Raw genomic sequence first — 22,525 nt, 5'->3', positions numbered from 1 at the left:
AACAAAGAATCCAGTTTTATAGTGTTTGGATTTTATGGCATCAATAAAGTTTTAATATATAGTTAAAATGACTGCTCTATAAAATTTCCCCTTGTCTTGCAGTTTACATGCCCTTGTATTCAGCTTAACATACCCCTCCCAAAACTTCCTTCACATTTTCTGCTTTCTTTGCATCTGTTTTTCACATATATGTGGGCTGTTTGTTCTATCAAAAAAAAAAAAGATTTTACCATTTCTAATTTAAAATTTTACTCTCTTCCTCATCCTTTATACATATTTGTAAATGTAGAACAGATTTTCCAAGGTCTGACAAGATCTTGGATACTAATGGAATTAATTATATTAACAATAATAACCCAAATGTTACTGCTTTTTTAACATACCTCTACTAGGACCTTTGTCCTCTGACAAGTGCCTCTAATAGTGCAGCTGGGCAGGATGTTACTTCTTGTCCGTCCAGCATTTTAACCCCTTGTCTCTGTTTAAGAAGTCCATCATTGTGTGAACATTGTGTGAATAAGGATGCTGTTTCTCATTCCAGAGGTATGAAAGAAAAATCTCTCCAAACTCTGGCAGCTAGGGTGCAGACACATGGCCTAATCTCAGTCAATCAGACACTCTTTCTGAGCATTTCAAATCTGGACAGATTAACCTAAAGAAGCAGAGAGAGGTGAAAAAGTGTTCCGGTGTCCAGTGGTAGGGTCCAGTTCCAGGGTTGGCAGTGCTTGAAGCTGTCAGAAGTCAGAGATACCTAACAGGGTTCTCCCTCTGTATTAAATATCTTTTGCATGAAAACTGCATCATATACTCCATCTCATTAGTAGTCAAATGATCCTTGATGTTAAGTGACATTTAGCATTTTTTCATATACCTGTTTGCCATTTGTATGTTTTCTTTGAAGTAATGTCCTTTTAAGTCCATAGCCCATGTTTTAATTGGGCTATTAGGGTGGTTTTTTCCTTGATTTTATCATTTGAAATTTAGGAATTCCTTATATATTTTGGAGATTAACAAAGACCTGCTTCCAGTGGCTATTTATTGATTACTCTGAGGCAGGTACTGTGGGTTCTAAGACTACAAATATAAATAAGAGACTCTCCCTGAATCAAAAGGCTTAAAGTCCAGTTGAAATGACTACAATAGAGTTTGATTAAGTTAATAAACATGTGTTCTCTTTCTCTGGTTTCTTGTCTTCCAGAAATACTTATTGTTCATTATATAGACATTTTTTTTCTTTTTACCTTTTGACCCCCTTCACCAATTCCCCCCACTCTCACCCCTGGCAACCGCCAATCTGTAGTCTATTTATGAACTTCTTTGTTTTTGTTTTTGTTTTAGAGTCCATATATAAGAGAGATCATAGAGTGTTTCTCTTTCTCTTCACTTAGCATAATGCCATTGAAGTCTACCTACATTGTTGTAAATGGCAAAACTCAATTCTTTTTTTACAGCTGAATAATATTCCATTGTATATACAGCTGACCCTTGAACAACATGGGTTTGACTGCATGGGTCCACTTACATGTGGATATTTTTCAAGCAATATATTGGGAAACTCTTTGGGGGTTGTGACAATTTGAAAAAACTCTCAGATGAACTGTGTAGCCTAGAAATATCAAAAAAATTAAGAGAAAATTATCTCTTTTGTAATTGGAGAAACTGTGTATCAGTCTATCATGACAGGTATTTTTTTAATATAACATTGTTTCCAACACTCTGTTATGAATATTACTGTGATACTGCATGTCATACAAATTTTATAATGATTCATTCATTAGTGAATAGGCTAAGCTACTGTGAAACAATTTTATTGATTACACTAGGCCACCATAAAGCAATCCTATTGTTGCTTCTTTGTTATCAATGCATGAAGCATTATACTTAGAAATAAAGGTAATTTTTTTTCACATTATCTTTTTATTTTGGATATCTAGTGTCAGGAATACAAAGTGTTTTGTATTATATAAGAAAATATTGATGTAGGTACTGACAGACAATTCATTTTATAAACATGATGTCAATTTATGGTATTGATAAATACAGTACAGTACTGTAAATGCTTTTCCTCTTCCTTATGACTTTCTTAGTAACATTTTCTTTGCTCTAGAACACTTTGTTGTAATAATATGGTATGTAATACATTTGACATACAAAATATGTATTAATCAACTGTGTTATCAGTAAGGCTTCTGGTCAACAGTAAGCTATTAGTAGTTAAGGTTTTGAGGAGTCAAATGTTATATGTGAATTTTCAACTGCATGGGAGGTTGGCACTCCTAACCCCCAATTGTTGAAGGGTGAACTGTATACGCCACAATGTCTGTAGCCATTCATCTATCCACGAGCACTTAGGTTGTTTCAATATCTTGGCTACTGTAAATAATCCTGTAATAAACATGAGGGTTAATGTATCTTTTTGAGTTACTGTTTACATTTTCTTCAGAAAAATACCTAGAAGTGGAATTGCTGGATCACATAGTAATTCTATTTTTAATTTTTTTGAGGACCCTCCATACCGTTTTCCATAGTGACTTCAGTGTAACCAAGAGTGCACGAAGGTTCCCTTTTCTCCACATCCTTGGCGACACTTACTATTTCTTGTCGTTTTGTTAACAGCCATTCTAGCAGGTGTTAGATAATATTTTATTGTGGTTTTAAATTGCATTTCCCTGGTGATTAGTAATGTTGAACATTTTCTTATGTGCCTATTGACCGATTTGTATGGCTTCTTTGGAAAAGTGTCTATTCAGATATTTGCCTATGTTGTTGTTGTTATTTCCTATTGAGTTGTATGAGTTCTTTATATATTTTGTATATTTAGCCCCTTATCAGATATATGATTTGCAAATATTGTCTCCCATTCAGTAGATTGCCTTTTCACTCTGTTGATTGTTTCCCTTGCTGTGTAGAAGTTTTTTGTTTGGTGTAGTCCCATTTGTTTTGATTTGGTTGCCTGGCTTTTGGTGTCGGAGCCATGAAATCATTATGAAGATCAATATTATGAAGATTTCCCCCTATGTTTTTTACTAATAGTTTTATGGTTTCAGGTCTTATGTTTAAGTATTTAGTCTATTTTGAATTTACTTTTAGGTAAGGTGTAAAATAATGGTCCAAATGTATTTTTTTGCATGTGGATATCCAGTTTTCCCAGTACCACTTGTTGAAGAAGCTATTCTTTTCTCATTGTATATCTTGGCATCCTTGTTGAACATCAGTTGAACGTAGATGTATAGATTTATTTCTGGACACTCTATTCAGTTCCATTGGTCTCCATGCCTGTCTTTATGCCAGTACCATACTGTTTGATTATTTAACTTTGTAATATAGTTTGAAACAATGAAGTGTGATGTCTCCAATTTTGTTCTTTTTTCTCAGGATTGTTCGGCTATTTGTGGTCTTCTGTGGTTCTACATGAATTATAATTATTTTTTTCTATTTTTAAAAAAAATGCTACTGGAATTTTGATAAGAATTGCGTTGAATCTATAGATCACTTTGAGTAGTTTGGATGTTTTAATTATATTAAATCTTCCAAACCATGAATATGGAATATCTTTCCATTTGTTTGTGTCTTCTTTAATTTTTTTCATTAATGTTTTATAGTTTTTGGTATGTAAGTATTTACTTCCTCACTTCAGTTTATTCCTGAGTATTTTATTATTTTTGGTGTTATTGTAAATAGAATTGTTTTCCTAATTTCCTTTCAGATAGTTTGTTGTTGGTATAAAAAAAACCCAACCTGGTTTTTGTATATTATTTTACCAAATTCATTTATTAGTTCTAACAGATTTTTTTTATGGAGACTTCAGAGTTTTCTGTATAAGAACATGTTGTCTCCAAACAGGGACAATTTTATTTCTTCCTTTCTATCCGGATGCCCATGCTTTTGATTTCTTAGGCTCAACATAGATACTGGTCTACTGGGTCTTCCAAACTGCAAGGAACACAGATTAAGATCTTCTTTTCATCTGAGGTAATGAGGGCTAATTACTCTTCATCCCTCCACTTTGGTGGTGGTGGAGTCATAGCATAACTTTTTCTTCACAAACCCTTTCTCTCTCTTTCTCAACCTCTTATCCTTCTCAGCCAGTTTCTTGGCACTTACTGAGAAGAATCCTACTGGTTTGGGATCCTGCTGGTTTGGGATCCAATTACTTTACTTTCCTGGGCTTCAGTGTCTTCATCTACATAATGAGAATAATAATTATGTGGTACTTTATAGAACCACGTGGTCCTACAGAACTTTATAGGTTCCGGTGATGATTAAATGATTATAAATCTCTGTATCTACTTATCTACATATATTTGAATAGAGCCCAACATACAGTGAAGGTTTCTCATTGCTATTTTCATCATCATCATTATTATTGTCATTATTAGTTGCTATTGTATCTTAATGTCTCACTTGAAATTTTCAATATTACATTCTTTAATCCCTGGTATGACTATGTTGATATACACAATAAAATATTTTTGGTGTGTAGTTAAAGAGATGTGAAGCACTTACAGCTATGCAAAGAGAAATTTAAGAAATATTATTTTGAAATCATAGTAGGTATATAATACTAAACTTGAGGAAATAACCACTTTTTGTCCTTATTATCACCCCTGGTCTCTCCTTGCTAGTTTACTGGTGTTGAGGGAAGACATGCTGACTTGGTCAGCTTTCTAAAGGCTGAGTCCTAGTGACTACTCAGTACAGAGTTGGCTGTGTGGACAGAATACCTGTACTGCACACTGTAGGCTGGAAGAACTGTTAAAGGGCATCAAGCTCAATCACTTGAATTTCATGGTATACAATGGAGGCCCAGAGGGTTGAATGTTAGCTAGAGTTCTTGTCAAACATTTTCTCCAAAACATTGGTTCTAGGGAGGTCTTAATAGAGCTCCATTACAATTAGTTCCATAGTCTAGCAAGTTTGAAAATGCCCAGAAATACAAATTTAAACAGGTTTCTTTATTGCAGGACTTCTCAAATCTTTAAAATACAAATTTGTAGAGGCACCTGAGTGGCTCAGTCAGTTAAGCGTCCAACTTTGGATTTCAGCTCAGGTGATGACCTCATGGTTTGTGGGTTCGAGCCCAGCATCAGTGTCCACACTGACAGTGTGGAGCCTGCTTGGGATTCTCTCTCTCTCTCTCTCTCTCTCTCTCTCTCTCTCTCTCTGTCTTTCTGCCTCTCCCCTGCATATGCTATCTCTGTCTCTCTCTCAAAAAAAGTTTCTCCTTTAAAAACAACAAAATTTGTAATATAAATCTTCCAAGGAGGATATGGTAGGCAGTATTCTATATTTTCCAAACTCGTTTGACCTCAGAATGTTTCTTCCCTTTTTGTGGGTGAGGATGGAATTTTACTCTCCTGTGTTCTTTTGAGTACATGTGAGTATACACTGGTTTAGAATGATAGGATATTATGGTGGGAAGGAGCTTAATAGTCACAGAGACACAACTAGAAGAGCAGAGGCTTGGAGCCAGTCATCTAGTTATGGAAAAGAAAATGAGAGCAAAACAAGACCTTGCATTGACTGAATATGGGAAAACATTATTCCAAGCACAAACTCAGTGTCAAATAATGTTGGGAACATTTTCAAATTTTCCATTTACTATCTGAGAGACTTCCTACAAGTTACTAAACATCTTTGAGCTTCAGATGCCCCCTTTGTAAAAATGATTAAAATAATATTTTCATTAAAGAAACATTGTGAAAAGTATAGTTTATGCAAAGCATGGTCCTAGTGTATTAGGGCTCTCCAGAGAAACAGAGCTAATGGAATATATAGGCCTAAGAGTCAGGAGCATCAAGGGGTAGGAGAAGATCATTGTCTCAGCTTAGTAGGGTGGAAAGCATATTCAATATTCCTCAACATTTTTGTTCTACTTAGGTCTTCGATAGACTGGATGATGCCCATGCACACTGGGGAAGGCCATCAGCTAGACTTTGTTCACCAATTCAAATACTCATCTCTTCTGGAACACCTTCTTAGACGTACCCAGAAACAATGTTTAACCAGATATCTGGGCAACCCATGGCCCAATCATGTTGACACAAAAAATTAACCATCACATCTAGTATTGTTTTTGATGTTTTGATGTTGTAGTTATTTCAGTCCGAATATTTATCCATGTATCCCATTTAGAACAGCACTTCCACGAGATGCCTTAGTGCATGTTTGGCAGCCTCAGCAACTATTTACCAATGCATTCAGTTTATTTTTGCACCAGCCCTGGTTATATTAGAAAGCATTTCTTTACATGAAGCCACAGTCTTTGTCTTTTTATCTATTACTTGCCCAGTTCTACTCCTTAAAGTCACTCAGAACAAGTCTCATTTCTCTATCATGTGTAACTCATCAGTCAATTAAATACAGTGCTCATGCTCTCCTAAAGCTCTCCCAGTAAAGGTCCAAACCCAAGTTCATGGCAAATCCAAGACCAGCATTTGCACTTGCAATTCCTAGGCCTCAACTGCATACTTGGACAAATAACTCTGCCTTTTCTGGAGCACAGTGGATCCCTAGCAAGGCTTTGGTTTCCTGGAGCACTGCAATTCTTCTCTGGCTATCTTCTATATTTTAACACATTTTGAGAAACTTGTTTTTTCCTGCAAATAAGGACAGATTCTATTTCCGTGTTGTTTGTCAAAATATGTGATGGACATAATGGTATGGTTCAGTTGACATCAAAGAGATCAGTACTTTCTAGAACACACAAGTGCAGCCTGGGATGCAAACAACTCTATCAGTCACTCAGCTCTGAAGATTGCACTATCGTAGTACTATTTAATTGCTTCAAGCATACTGTCAACATTTCTTGCACTTGAAAGTGGATTGCTAGCACACACAAAAAAAATCAAGTGACTGTTCTACAACTTGAAATCACCGTGCCTTGGCGAGGCCTGTCAAAGTCCATTCTCTCTCTAACAACTTGACTGTCCCCTTCCCCCAGCAGCTCCCTTCCTTACCCAAACTCTAGCTTCTCAACCTGCTGTCTCAATACTTTCATGCTCATATTTAATGCATTTTGTTACCTTTGACAAGACCTTGATCAATATTTTGTTATTTTGAGGCAACTATGATCTACTTTCATTCACTCTTGGGAATGCATCTTTACTGTCCTATATGATTTCTATTTTTACTCTTGTTTCTGAAAAATAGATGCCATGAGGATGCATTTTTTCATTAATACTAGAATTATGTAAAATTTAAATAAAACATGAAAAGCAAAACTACTTTGAGTAATTGGAAACCCATGTTGGAAGAATATAAATAATTCTATTAAATAATATTTCTGAGTCTAATTGGATAATAGGAAGTTACCAAGAAGCAAGTGTGGACTCAAATTGTATATAATAGAATTAAATCAATGATAATTGTGAGGATACCCAAGAATAGAAAATTATAAGCAACAAGAATACAGAGGATGTGATTAACCAAAATGAGAATGAGTATTTATAGGGTATGGTTTCAAAATGAACTAAAATGTCAAATTAAAGAATAAAATAAGAAAAAAAATAATAAATGAAAATAAGGTTCATGTCTTTCTGTGTTATTAATATCTTTATATACTCAGAGACTATTATTTTTATTCCCTCTCGCAATAGCCTCCTAATTACTACTAAGAAGACCTGCCTAGATAAAAGGATGAGGATTGGAAGATTAAAGAACAATATAGAGGAAAATGTTATATATTATATATTGAATCATATGTATATGATTTAATTTATTAAATGATAAAGAGAATATGAGGTAAAATATTAATTGAAATTATTAGTTCCACTCAGGCAAATATTAAGTATGTAGGACCTGTTTGATAAGAGGGCAGATTCCAATATACCACTGGGCTTACTGAATTACAGAAAAAGTGGTGAATCAGGGTAAATTACATCAGTTTTTTAGCATATACCATGCCAAACCACACAACTTATTTCGAACAACACACTCATGTTTATGCTCAGTTCTAGGGCAGAGTTGTTTCTTATACAGGACAGAGAAATCATTTTAGTTAAATTTCTGCTATATTCAACAACAAGCCATTATCTCATGGGAACATTCATAAATATTGTCTCCATTACTCTCATTGTTGCTACCTATAGCTTACTGGTTTAAAAGAAAAAGAAAGTATTGAAATGTAAGAGCCAAAACCAAAAAATAAGACCAACTGAAGTATAAAATGTAGTATATTCCAACAGGGGAAGATTTTTAGAAAAAATAAAGTAGGAATATAGCAGGAATATAAGATACCAATTGTCAGGAGAAACCAAAGGATAAATAAAGAAAGAATAAAGAAAGCAAATTCACAGTGAGTTTTTGGTAGAAACAAACCACTTGAAAGGTAAGTAAAATAATCTAAGTAATATTCCATTATACACACACACACACACACACACACACACACACCACATCTTCTTTGTCCATTCATCAGTTGATGGACACTTGGGCTGTTTACACAATTTGACTATTGTAGACAATGCTGCTATAAACTTCGGGGTACGTGTATTACTCAGCCATAAAAAAGAATGAAATCTTGCCATATACAACAACATGGATGGAGCTAGACAGTATAATCCTAAGTGAAATAAATCAGTCAGAGAAAGATAAATACCATATGATTCATGTGGAATTCATGTGGAATTTAAGAAACAAAACAAATGAGCAGAGGAAAAAAAAAGAGAGAGGCAAACCAAGAAACAGACTCTTCACCATGGAGAACAAAACTGATGGTTACCAGAGGAGAGGTAGGTGGGGGGTGGTGGTGGAATGGAAAATAGGTGATAGGGATTAAGGGGTGCACTTGCTGTGATGAGCACTGGGTGATATATGGAAGTGTTGAATCACTATATTGTCACCTAAAACTAGTATTACACTGTATGTTAACCAAATGAAATTTAAATAAAAACTTAAAAAATAAATACATAAATAAAAAATCTAAATTGTGAGAAAATGAAAATATGACAGGAGCCAAATAAATGAAAAGAAAACAAACAAACAAATAAACAAGGAGAGGACTAAAATGGCAGGGCCATTAACATGAAGGAAAATGTGATAATACAATGGGGCAAGACAGTTTACCAGTGTAAAATATCTTTAACTTCTGATTAATATGTTTTGCTTCTAAGATGAGTATATATAATACTCTAAATGTCAATTTTTCATGAAAACAAACCAAGGTGTTGATATAGTATTTCCTTCCCAGATGGAGCCTTTGAGAAAGTGGCCTGTACCTATCACTCCTTAAGATCGTTGGGTGACAGGTGACTACCTCAAAGAGGTGAAAAAAAGACAACATACTATTATGCTAATATTAAAAAAATAAGTGGATGAATTTTACATTTGCATTTTATTGATACATTAATTGTAACAATTTGGTAATGCACCAATAGTTTTATAGATTTATTTCAAGTCTAGCATATTTATTAGTTGCTTTGCAAATATACAATGCATAGGATTTCTGACCAAAAAAATGACAAATATTAACAAAGACAAATAATATGTAGTTTCTAACTTCATTATAATTGGAAACTAGTCATTTTTCGTAAGTATATTCATATACACTTAGAAAACGTTTTGGGTATTTAAGAACATCATGTCTGTTTGCATTTACAGAACGTGCTTATAAATTAATTATTGAGGCAATTTAATCATGTGTAAATTTGAATATAATATTGAATACATATTATAAATTGCTTCTAGACAGAAAATGGCTAAAATATTTCATCCCATTTGCTTGGCATTTTCAGGGAGTGTGGTATTCTGTTTAGCTGAATATTCTAGCCTTTCCCCTTCAGAAGTTCAAACTTTGAAATTTTAATCACCTTTGAAGGAAACCTTTCTAAAATATTACTTTTCTGCATATGACTTAACCTTTTATAGATAGCTCAGGGCCATTATTAGGAAAATCAATAGCTGTGTTGGGTTGCAAAACTCTGCTGTCCTTTGGGAGACTGATGAGTGCTTCCACTATAACAAATGACCCTAGATGACTCTGTTTTTTAATTTCTTCTGTACACTTTTTGTACTTTTCTCCTGTCCTCAATCACTGTCAGGCTGTCAGTGTGTCGGCCTTCAGGAATCTCCATCCCCACCTCTCTCCCTCCCTTACATAAATCAGTGCACACACCCTCTTCTAATTTGCTGCTACATTTTACTGTAAAAAAGACTTATTAAATCGAGGGAGGGGATAGGAGGAGGGAGAAAAGTAGTTAAAATTACCAAACTTGCAAATCATATTTAGAAATGAGTATTCCTGGACATCCTTGAGGGTACAAATGATAGGAATCACCATTTTTGCAACAAGTTACACTTCAATCCAAGGGGTAATAATGCTTGCTTCATCTCTAGGGAAACCAGATAGCTGCATCAGTAGATTTTTCTCTGGAAGTTTAATGGAGAACTCAGAATGGAAGCAGAAATAGGAACTATCTAATCCTCTTGGAAATAATCCTCAGGGACCTGACCTGGAGAAATCTTTCTGTTCTTTGTGGGCTCGCCCAGAGGAACAGATCCCTTTGGGGAAATAGCACCCTCCAGTATCAGGTCAGTGCCAAAGGGCAGGTGTCTTTAGTCAAATATGTGTCCGTTGCAGTAACATTCTTATATATGGAATGAAAGTAGGGGAGAAAAAGAAAGAAAACTCACTGGGAAATTTTAAAATCAAGTCTTTTCCTTTTATAGACCCATCATCATAAGTTTCATCTCAGTTTGAGCTTCCTATACATTGTTTAAAACTGTTTTGGGGCGCCTGGGTTGCTCAGTGGGTTAAGTGTCCAACTCTTGATTTTGGCTCAGGTCATGATTTCATGGTTTGTTAGTTTGAGCCACACACTGGGCTCAGGGCTGACAGTGCAGAGCCTGCTTGGGATTCTCTCTCTCCCTCTTTCTGCCCCTCTCCCACTCTCTCTCTCTCAAAATAAATACATAAAATTTAAAAATTAAAAAAAAAACTTTTGTTTATTGATACCTTATGTTATGGTCACTATTTGGGTTACCATTAATATTTCAATTTAAGTTATGAATTTTTCATAGGATGCCTGGGTGGCTCAGTTTGCTAAGGGTCTGACTCTTGATTTTGGCTCATGTCATGATCTTGTGGTTTTGTGAGTTCCAGCTGCAGGTAGGGCACTGCGTGCTGACTGCATGGAGCCTGCTTGGGATTCCCTGTCTCCCTCTATTTCTGCCCCTCTCTCCTTACTCTCCCTCTGTCTCTCTCAAAATTAAAAAAAAATAATAAATTATGAATTTTTCAGATTTATCATTTTGTCCATTAACTATTTAGTGAAAGAAACCAAACTTTCACATAGTATAAGAAAATTTAAAGTCACCCTTATGTAAAATGAAAGAAAGAGAAAGATGAGGTGGGAGTAAAGATCTTACTAGCAGTGTACAATTAATAATGGAATAAAATTTTATTTCCATTTACTTTCCATAAATTCTCTAAGAATAAAAGAATAATCAAGAAACTCATGCTCCTTTATAGTTAATTGAAAACTAATCAGAAAATGTTAGTGAAATAACCTATACATTCCAAGTACCACATGTCCCCATTAAATAAAATGCCTTTACATTTCTTTAGTGAGAGAACACACATACTAGTTTTTTTGTTTTAAAATAACTTTTGGAATTTGCATATTTCCAATATATCCTAGGACTTTTCTAACTCTCCTATAGGTTTGGCTTCATTACTTCTGTTCTCCAACTCCTCATGGACTTTCTGTATTAGAAGTAGAAAAATCAAAAAAGTCTGTAATTCTTTTGGAAAAAATAAAGAGAACATGAACATGACAGGGATTATATGAATGGGAAATTACCCTGAATCGAAGAAGTATTTAGGTGACACAATCAATCTTGGGTGGAGAGGTGGTTTGATGGGAGATACAGTTTTGTTGACCAAGACTACTAGGTTTTGATTTTGAGTGATTTGATACACCATGAATTACTGTAGTGAAAAAAACCCAGACTATTGGGAATGGCTAAAGGAATGTAAGAACTATATTCTGGGGACAGTGTTATAGTTTGTATGGTACTGAGAGACAAACAAATATCAGAACTCAGAACAGGGACTCATGAAGTTAATGATGAGAATTAAGACAAGACTAAAATTATTACAATTATGATACAAAGTTAATCTAGTACAAGATTCTGAGGTCAAATTGGGGTTATACAGCTCCATACTATTGACTTAGAACATTTTGAATTAGGAAGTTGATGTGTTTGTTCTAGGGTCTCAAGCTAAGGTGGATTTCTGTATGGGGTTTCTATTAAGGGGTTTCCACTGTTGGGTTTGAGGAAGGAATCTAGGCATCCATTCAGTCATTCATATTCATTTAGTGCTTCCTAGGTGCCAGAGAGCACTCTAAACTTAAGAATTAGCAATGATGCAAACAAGTTACCTGATCTCCTGAAGTTTACATTCAGGTGGGTGGATACTGACAATAACCAAATAGACAAATGGGCACAAACTGTATTTTCAGTTATATAGTAGCTACAGTAAAGAAAAACAAAACAGAGAAAGGGAATGGAGAATGTTGGCAGGTGCAGTTTTGGATAAGGTTGCCAGGTAAGAGTTTCCTAAAAACTTTTAAATGAATATCTCAAAGTGAGAAAATGGGATATGTAGTTAGTTATTTGGAAGACAAGTAGCCCTGGAAAGTGAAATGACAAATTCAAGATCCCAGATGGATAGGAATGTGTTTGTTCTGTTCAAAGAACAGAAAGGAAGCCAGCATAACTAATATAAATAGGCTGAAGACAGTATAAGTCAAACTCTCCATTTTATTGTAACTAATAATTAATATCAATGTAGGTTTTTACTGGTCCTTTAAAATTCACATTTGTAGAGTCTTTAGAATTAACTTTCATGGAAATAGTCTCATGCAAACAAGATATATTGACCACTTTATCCTAAATTTATCTGGTTGTTACAAACATGTACAGCCTACAAAGATCTAAGAGAGCTGATTATTACATAAGGACAGATTGTTTCACTATATAAAATTTTAATACAGTGTTATGAAGGATTTTCCATAATTGCCAGTTTCCAAGCCTTCAACAAGGAAGAGCTTTCATATGGTGTGAATCTTCTGCAACATGATTGCTTTTTCTTAAAAATTTTTTTAACGTTTATTTATTTTTGAGACAGAGACAGAGCATGAACAGGGGAGGGTCAGAGAGAGGGAGACACAGAATCTGAAACAGGCTCCAGGCTCTGAGCTGTCAGCACAGAGCCCGATGCAGGGCTCGAACTCACGGACCGTGAGATCATGACCTGAGCCGAAGTCAGCCGCTTAACCGACTGAGCCACCCAGGCACCCCATGATTACTTTTTTAAAACGCAGGACATCAGGGTATTTTTTAGAACTGTAACTTCATAATTGTTAGTCAGCATATACAGCATAACTGTATACTTTGCAGGATGATCAATGGAGTCCTCAAAATTTCAGATATTGTTTTGTGCATGAATGGAATTTGTTGTCTATAAAAACAATTCATAAAATGATCTTTGTGAAGATCTTTGTGAAGAATCACCAGCTTTGCTGGTGATTGATATCAATGTTTTGAAATAAAATACTTACTTAGCAATAAAACAACGGGACTATTTTTTTTTTTCTAATTTTGGTGATTCCTATTCCCCCTGAGAGAAAGAACAGATCCATGGTCAATGAGATTGTAGACTCTTCTGTTATTCAGAGGAGGAATATAGAAGATATAAGGAAATAATGTCCCAGGAAGTTTTATTTTTCAGATTTGAAATTCAAATACAAAAATGACTTTTTTAGAGACGGATGTTACGTTATAGTTTTCAAGTTATTGGTCTATGACACAAGTCTCCGGAAAAGAAAAAAAAATTGGCAGGAAGGGGACATTCAGGCACCACCTAAAATAACTGAGGTAGGTAAATCTCCTTTAGGAAGGTCTGTATGTCTAATCTAAGACTAATCAGTCAGAGAAAGACAGATATCATATGTTTTCAGTCATATGTGGATCTTGATAAACTTAACATAAGACCATGGGGGAAGAGATGGGGGAAAAATAAATAGTTACAAACAAAGAAAGATGGAGGGAGGCAAATCATAAGAGACTCTTAAATATAGAGAACAGTCTCAGGATTGATGGGGAGAGGGGAAAATGGGTGATGGGCATTGAGGAGGGCACTTGTCAGAATGAGCACTGGGTGTTATATGCAAGCAATGAACCATGGGAATCTACCCCAAAAACCAAGACCACACTTTACACACTGTATGTTGGTCAATTTGACAAGAAATTATATTTAAAGAAATAATCTAAGACATGGCAAGAGCCATTGATCATCACTATGTTGATAATATTTCAGAGAAACATATGCTCTCATGTACAAGACTGTTATAATCAATTTGATCAAAACTCTCTTGAGTGCCTCCTACAAAATGAGTAAATTTAAAGTAGAACAACTCAGAAGGTTTAAAATATTCATCCAATCAGGAAAGATAAATAGGTTCTGTGTGTTGAAGCAGTGGAAAGAAATGTAAGTAAAAACTTTAAAGTTATGCATTTTTTCTTCCCACTAAATGAAGGGCATTATACTTTTTTTCAGGTGAATTCTCAATTTGTTTCAGATAAAAATTTATAGGGAGGTGGAGGGGCACCAGGGTGGTTCAGTCAGTTGAGCATCTGACTCTTGATTTTGGCTCAGGTTATGATCTCATGGTCATGGGATCGAGCCCCACATGGGGTTATGCGCAAAGCATGGAGCCTGCTTAAGAATATCTCTGTCTCTGCCTCTGTCTCTGTCTCTGTCTCTCTCTCCCTATCCACCCCTCCTTTGCTTGCTCTCTCATTCTCTCTCTCTCTCAAAAAATGTATAGGGAATGTTTACAAGAGTTAGAAAATCATAGTAATTATAGACATGAGCTTGAAGGAAATTAATTAAACCCTGAATATTACAGTTTTGGAATCCTAGGCTTTACCTAGTATCATCATCATTATTGGTTGTGAAAGAGCTGAAGAAGTGAGTCTTATGCTCATGAATATTGGCTTTATTTTAATGACATACTCCAAAAAGCCTGTTCCTGTTAGCTACATCTGAACAAAAATTTGTAGGGCTAACAATAAACTAGTTAATATTGTACTTTAGGTAAAAGCAAGCAAGCCATTTCATGTTCCTTGACTTTAGTCTTTAAGTTATAATTTATATTATTGTATAAAATTAGTTAATTAACTGCTTGGTTTGTTTCTTCTAGTCCTTTTGGGAGAAAAAAATACTTGGAAATAGGCATTTTCATTATGTATTTTGGAAAAAGTTGGGTTTACAAAAGTCCCAAACCAAAAGGAAATTTTGTCACCTTTTAAGGCACAATAATACTTCCAGTTTTAGTGCTTTACACAAGAGCATAGCAGAATGCAAAAATCATACATTGTCCATAACTCTGAATACAAACTGAATCAGAGAAAAAAATCAGAGGGAAAAAAAAACTTGGCATTATAAGATCCCAAAGAAGTGTAATACTGCACTAACGTGTTTTCCTCTATTGTTCAAATAACCATTTAGTAAGCTTATGTATTGTTTTGTGTTCCTCAAATGAACACCCAAATGTATGGCTTGGAATCTTCAATGGTAGGAATATTGCCAAAAGAAAAAGGAGCAAGTATCAAAATAAAAACATGTTATAATCTGGGTATATAATAACAACTGGATCCCTTAAGTGCAAGCTCCAAGAATCTACTGTTGCTATAGAGGTTATTATTTGTTATAGAGGTTATTATTTTCTCTTGTAATAGAGTACAAGGGAAAGGGAAAAACAATCACTTCTTATTTAATTTTGGTTCCTGGAATGACAACAACCTTAGCATCAATGTAAGCACTGATCTGCCCTTCAGGAAATATTATTTAGAAACTTGGACTGATAGAAGAACGGTTTTCCTCAAGATTATTTATAGTTCCATAATAATTTCTCTTTAGCGTCAGTATCTCTTTATCATCCAATACTCTCTTTATTGAAAACACCAATTCAAAATTTTAATAATAGTTTCATCAAGGCCATGGTATTTTCAAAAAAGTTGATGCTGATTTTAGTGACATGAAATGGATTTATGTAAAATTTGTTATATGTCTTCTCTCATCATATAACTGCTTAAGTTACATTTATACAAAATTATTTGTACTTAATACTTAATATTTTTTACAGGATTTTATGTGCTACGCCTAGAAGGACCAAACTTTTATGTACATATTGAAGTGAACATATTGAATTTCATAATCCTGTAATAAAACTGTTTAAGAAAATAGGTGTGCTGTTTGCATTAGGCTCAAGTCCATATATATTAAGGCCCATGATTAGGAGAAACCATAAAATTGAGATGAAGGTAAGTGCCATATTTGCACTATATTCTGTTAGAATCCCAAATAATTTGCTCGTCTTGATTGGTCCTCCTAAAAATTGGGGCAATATTACAATTGAGCTTATGTACATTTAAAGGAAACACTGAAGTTTAGGATCAGTGGCTTCTTCAAGAGATAGCAAAATAGCATTTCTCCATTTAAAAGCACAACAGCAAAATATGGTAGTGGATGTTATGACAGAAGTGCTGCTTGGAACATGACTGTGGATGATCTAAGTAGATGAGTTAAGTGAAATGAGATTCCAGGAACTGCTCAGGAGCCATGGGGTTAGTTAATAATGCCATTTAGAACAAAGGTTGAGGCAGACAACTGGTAAGACTGGTCAATGAAACCATGAATGTAACATTCGAGACAGCTGGAAGAAGTAGGTCAGGCAGGATTCACTGATTTAGAGCCATGGCTAATTCAGCACTTTGGACAGTTCCCAAAGACATGTTGCCTTCCAGGCATTTAGATTATCTATTTACCCTTTAGATTACCAGATCAACTCATTTAATCCTACCTCTTGGTGTCTCACTTATACCTGCATGTGACCTTAATCCCAAAGGAATTATCTGTATTTAACTAAAGAACTCTGTGGTCTGTTTCACATGAAGACTACATCTTCAGTCCTGACATAAAGATTCATAGTGTTGTGTTACTTGATTTTACATCAGGCTCACCACTGGGCTTTGTTCTATTAACTTAATTTTAAACTTGATTCAATATGAAAAGATAAGGATGAGATCATCCAAGTCACGGAAAAGAGGCTGTTTACCAACACCTGATGGTCCACCAGAACCAAATCCTCTGGGCCACTTACATACAAGGGCATTCAGCAGCTGTTGTATAACAAACTGAAATGAGGTGCTCAGACAGAGTGAGGAGTTGGTGCTGCGGAGAAAAGGAATCTGCTAAAACTGTGTCTAGGATCATGGAGCATAACCATAGATAGTAACTCACACACACTAAGGCCTTCCTTGCAGTCCTGGTAAATAAAAGAATTGCTCTTTTGGGGCGAGTAATTTGAGCCAATTTCTAGGAGGCAGATCTGCAATTCAAGAAAGTCTACTTTGTTTCTAATCAAAGGACAACTTTCATTTTAGCTACATCTTTAACCAAGATTAAAACTAGAATTATTGACAGTGAGACAAAAATGCATACATATGAGAAATACTTTAAAAATGTATTCTTCCTCACAACTACTTTTCAGGTAGATGTTTCCTGTTCTGAAACTGTGTAGTGGGGGTGAACGCTATAAGACTGGTTTCTTCAATGACAGGCATCTTAACTAGACATTTTATAGAGGATTTTCTTGATCTTTGCTAATCAAAAATGAATGGGGTCACAGTCCCTGACAAGAAATGCACAAGTTGGTAAGTATTTATGAGCAAGAAGAAGCAGAGACTATCTCCCTACCTCCAATTGCATTAGCAGTCTTGATATTCTTGTTTCTGGGTTGGAATCAGACCTAACATAGCTAAAAGATCTATAACCTTAACACTGAGAGTACACCTCCCGCCAAAAAAAAAAAAAAAGCCACTAAGCGTAACCCAATTTCTTCTTACTTTCTTTAGTGGAGTCACAGATATCAAAGATGAATTTTCTAGTCTGGCTGAAGGCTGTAGAGTACTGAGAAGGCATGAAAATGTTTTAGCAAGGAGAAGGAAAGGGAGCAATGGTCCAAACACTGCAGAAAGGAGAATATATAACATAGAAAAACTGGGATTTTATTGAAGAAATCTTATGAGAGATTGATGTCATGGAAGTTTGACAAATATAAAAGCTCTCAGGTTTTTCTTTGTCTGGCTAAGGAGCACATTATTGTTATTCTGTATATTCTGAAAGCATCGACAGCAGAAAAGGCATTCCCCAGGTTTCCTTGACAAATAACACACTAAGTGGTAGCCCTGAGCCTTGAGTTTATGATCAGTCCTGAAGGAATAATAGTGATTTTCATTAGAAAGTCAATTCTACTGGTTCCTCAGCTGTAATTGTAAGAAAATCTGAAGATCCCGAGATTTGAGAATGCTACCTAGGTGTCTGCCCAGACGGTTATGTGACCTGAAAAAGGAATATTGTTTTCAACCAAGTATACCATGTGTATTTGTAAGCAATGGTATTGATTCCACAAAGTCATATATACAAAGTCTTTTTAGTCAATGATCAGCTCTATGCATGTGGAGGCAATTAACAAGCTGGCACCAAACTTTAGCAAACTAAACTTTCAATACTGAAAAGATGTCTGAAAAAGATTCAAGACAACCCACCCTGGCTCATGAAACTTGGCTATATTTTTATGGTTTCAGGATAGTTTCCTCAAAATTTAACTGGAACCTAAAATTTACTTTATTTTAAAATATTGCTATTAAATTTCATCCTGAGAGTACTAGAGATTTAACATGAATATTTGGTTTAATTTTTTTTCACCTTCTATACAGTTAACAGAGTCTTTATTTTTTAAAAAAAAAAGAAAAGGTCATATTTTTAACCATACTACTTTTGAGATGCTCCTGCATGTTAAGCTGCTGGGTTTTTTGTTATATAAATATAATATTTATATTTGCTTTTATATTATAACATATATTTATATTTATGTATGTTACATATATAATATTAAATAAGGTAATTAAATACATTATTATTGGCAGACATACAAACTAATGAATGCCACTAAATAATGTCACAAAACTCACAAGAAAATATGCTACAAAATTTATTGTTTATTTACTCTGACTTCTTTGATATAAGTACTTTCTATGATTTATAGTTATTTTTCATATAGTTTAAGCAGCTTATATGAGCAACACAGCTTTTACATTTAAAATATTTTCAATCAACCTCCATCATTACTTATTTTTGACAACATGAACAAGAAACAATACTCATGTGTAAAACCATTTTCTTTTCCTGGGTATTTTTGTCTATTTCCTATAAATGTGGCAATAAGCAACTAAATCTCTTAGCCATAATGTAGGCACATGTCTCAGCCTAAATTGCCTTAGGAATGCAAAGTAAAAGAAGATATTTTAATATTTCTAACAATATAAAATATTAAGTTCTTAAGTAACTCTAGTCCACTGGGCATCTACAAGTAAGTGAAGGAGGAAGTAGAGGGTCAAATTACTAATGAACCCAACTTACTTGCTAATGGGAGACCTCAAATATTTGATTGACTAAGCAGCAATGCATATATTATTACTTTTGTTTTTAATATCAATCACTATTACTTTTAATACAGTAAAACTGGATTCATCTTTGAACTTACTAATATATACAAATATAGTTCACACATACAATGGCTATGAAATACATAATTCCATTAGATATAAACTACATGCCTGTAGATGTCACTTAAATGTATAAATGTGATCATATCAACATGTTATTTATTTGTGTTTTTCAATGCTACCGTTCTCCTTTTACAGATAATTCTACTGAGGTTCACAGATACCAACAGAGTTATTTAGTATTTATAGTGGATAAGTAATAAAGCCAGATTTGGAACTGAGACAGATTCTGGTTCATGTTACAGTGCTCTTTCCACTGAAAGATACTTCCTACATTCAAGCTTTTAGTGTCATCTATTGTTCATGTTTGACTTGAGTACACAAGGAGACTTTTCTATTGCAGTAGAGCTTGGGAGAGCAAGCACAGATCATATTTCCTCATATTTTCCTACTTCATCATTTTGCATGAGATGCAAGTGAAGGCCAGTGAAGTGAAGGAACTAAAAAAAAAACACACAGAGATAATGACAGGACTGCAACTCAAGTCCTGTGCTCTTTGAGATGTTATCTAAAGATGAAGATAATTTATTTGGAAGATCACAGCTTAGTCTCAGGAGGCCATCACAAGTATATTTCAGTGGGCACATACATATCTCTCAGCATCTTAAGAGTAGAATTAATCTAGATGTATCCTAACTTTTTATTTAGAAAATATGTTTCTAAAATTACCTTATTAAAGCTCTCAAACCAAAAGCAGTAGCTTATCAGTAATCTGGCATCCTAACGCATTTCAGCAACAGAGAAAAATGTGATGCGACAAGGAATAAATTTAGCAGACGAGCTGTGCTTACCTTCATAAGTCCCACTTTCTAAGAGAGCACCACTTTTCTCCAATTCCATAAAATCTTCAACGGTGATGAAAATATAGTCCACTCCAGGGACCTCACCCTCCTTATGTGGCCTTGTGGTGCCTGAATAAGGAAAAATTAAAAACAAAAGAAAGACTCTAAGTGATTTGTGTTGAACTTTAGAAATACCACCATACTTCTGAATATTCAATAACACTTGTTTGTACATCCTGCGAGTTGGCAGCCTGCATTTGTCCTTCTGTTTGTTTGGAAACAGAAAATAGCATGGGTAAAGATTAAAGTAAATATACAAAGCATTCTTCTTCATCAAGCTTATAAAGAGTTCATTGCCATGGAATGCAATTGCATACATTTCTTACAGTGGAAAATGCAGACCATTGTGCCCTTTTTTGAAGGGGCGTTTGAATATTGGGCCAGAAGTCTGCTAGCTCAGGAATTTACATATCTCACTTCTATGAATAAACCTTTATTGTTCTGTAGATTGCCTTGCTATGACATAAAATACAATGGAAAATAGGAATGTTAGCAGCATGTCAATGTATCTTTCTATTTTCATGATCTGCTCCTTTGTAAGGGTACTTTTGGTTTTCATTTGTTAACTTGGCCCCCCAAAATAACTTATATTTGATTTAAAGGAATACAAAATCTTTACTATTACTTAAAATTAATTAAATAATGATTGGAATTGGTGATAATTATAATTGAGTTAGTATTATAATTCCAGTAATAGTTTCCTTTCTTTCCCTTCCCTTCCCTTCCTTTCCCTTTCCTTTATTATTGCCTTTAATTCTGACTGAACTGGGAAGCTAAACGCTCTGAGGGGTTGCTTCATGGGTCAACCACTCTTGTTTCCTACAGGGTAAATGGGACATCTGTGGCCAAGGTGACAGAAATATCAACCTGTGGCTCAGTGCATCTGTGCTAGAGAAGTCAGGCTTCCAGATCTGCTGTCCAGTTCATAAGGCAGGAATCAAAATAGAGACATATTAAAGGTTGTGGGTGTGTTTTCTGGTGCACTTCCCTCTCTGAACATGCCCTAAATTCTCTTCTTTTTCTATGCCACCTAATAAAACATTTTGTGTGGTCAGATTGGAATTTCCATAATGCATACAGGCAGATAGTTTATAGAAATAAACAAAGGGCAGATATATATAAGCAAGTATTAATACATTGGCAGGATTGTTCACATTCAAAATTTCCTCCATATTCTCCATATACTAAAAAAAGTATTTTAAACCCTTAAATTTAATTTTCAGTCTATGAAATCTTTATCAACTAGACCATGAAAATAGCCAATTGGTTCTCCTTTTGGTCTGTTAGGATCAGATTTGAACTGCAGATGAAAGGCATAAACTCATGCCAGAATATACAATGTGCTAGTGAAATTGATTTTGTATAAAAATGAATAATTTCCATTGAAAACATTTTTTGAAGAGATTTGAAAGCATTATTTTCTAAAATTAAATTTTAGAACCCTTCTTTGGAGGTTGCAAAACAATTTTTTTCCATAATCACATTTAATGACTTTCCCCTAAATTTGTTACTTCATTTGTTTAACTGAGCCACATTTTGCAATATTTCCTACCGCTTTTATGCTATACAATATAAACCTCCCACACCTAATATGCACAGTGTTGTCAAATTAATGTTTCTATGAAAACCTTAACTTTCAATATCCTGAGTTTTACATGCTTAACCCCTGTGAATTAAAAGCACATTAACATAGTTTTTGGCAATCAATTTGTTTTCTGTTTATTTAGAACACACTCTAATCATTAAGAAAAATAGAATAACAAAGATTCCATTTTCCTTACTAATTTATCTGCATATTTCAGAAGCTACATGCTTTGATTAATTAAGTGCTTGCAGTGCGGTAATGCATTCCTAGCACAATATGAGCACAGGACCACATGCTTGAGGCCAGTTCCTGAGTTTGCTTCTGGACTGGAATTACTTGACTACGCCAAACTCTAGTGGACATGTTTGTGGTTGTGATCTTTTGGAAGGACCATCAGTACTCTGGTTCACTGGGTAGGTTTTCCATCTCTATACTGCACCTCAGGACAATGCGACTGAAC

General features: G+C 34.7%; 1 protein-coding gene across 14 annotated transcripts in view; it reads right to left on the bottom strand.

The window, feature by feature from the left end:
• MAGI2 (membrane associated guanylate kinase, WW and PDZ domain containing 2) overlaps positions 1-22,525 on the bottom strand; it is a 1,320,050-nt gene that overhangs the window by 568,592 nt on the left and 728,933 nt on the right. For all 14 annotated transcript variants that reach the window (XM_053218549.1, XM_053218550.1, XM_053218551.1 and 11 more), the window contains one exon: positions 20,430-20,549. In XM_053218549.1, coding sequence (XP_053074524.1) covers positions 20,430-20,549 — 120 coding nt within the window. The remainder of the gene's footprint in view (positions 1-20,429; positions 20,550-22,525) is intronic.

Source organism: Acinonyx jubatus, chromosome A2 (assembly GCF_027475565.1).
Source record: "Acinonyx jubatus isolate Ajub_Pintada_27869175 chromosome A2, VMU_Ajub_asm_v1.0, whole genome shotgun sequence".
In the NCBI taxonomy this organism is placed as follows: domain Eukaryota; kingdom Metazoa; phylum Chordata; class Mammalia; order Carnivora; family Felidae; genus Acinonyx; species Acinonyx jubatus.
This window is presented reverse-complemented; position numbering and strand designations above follow the sequence as displayed.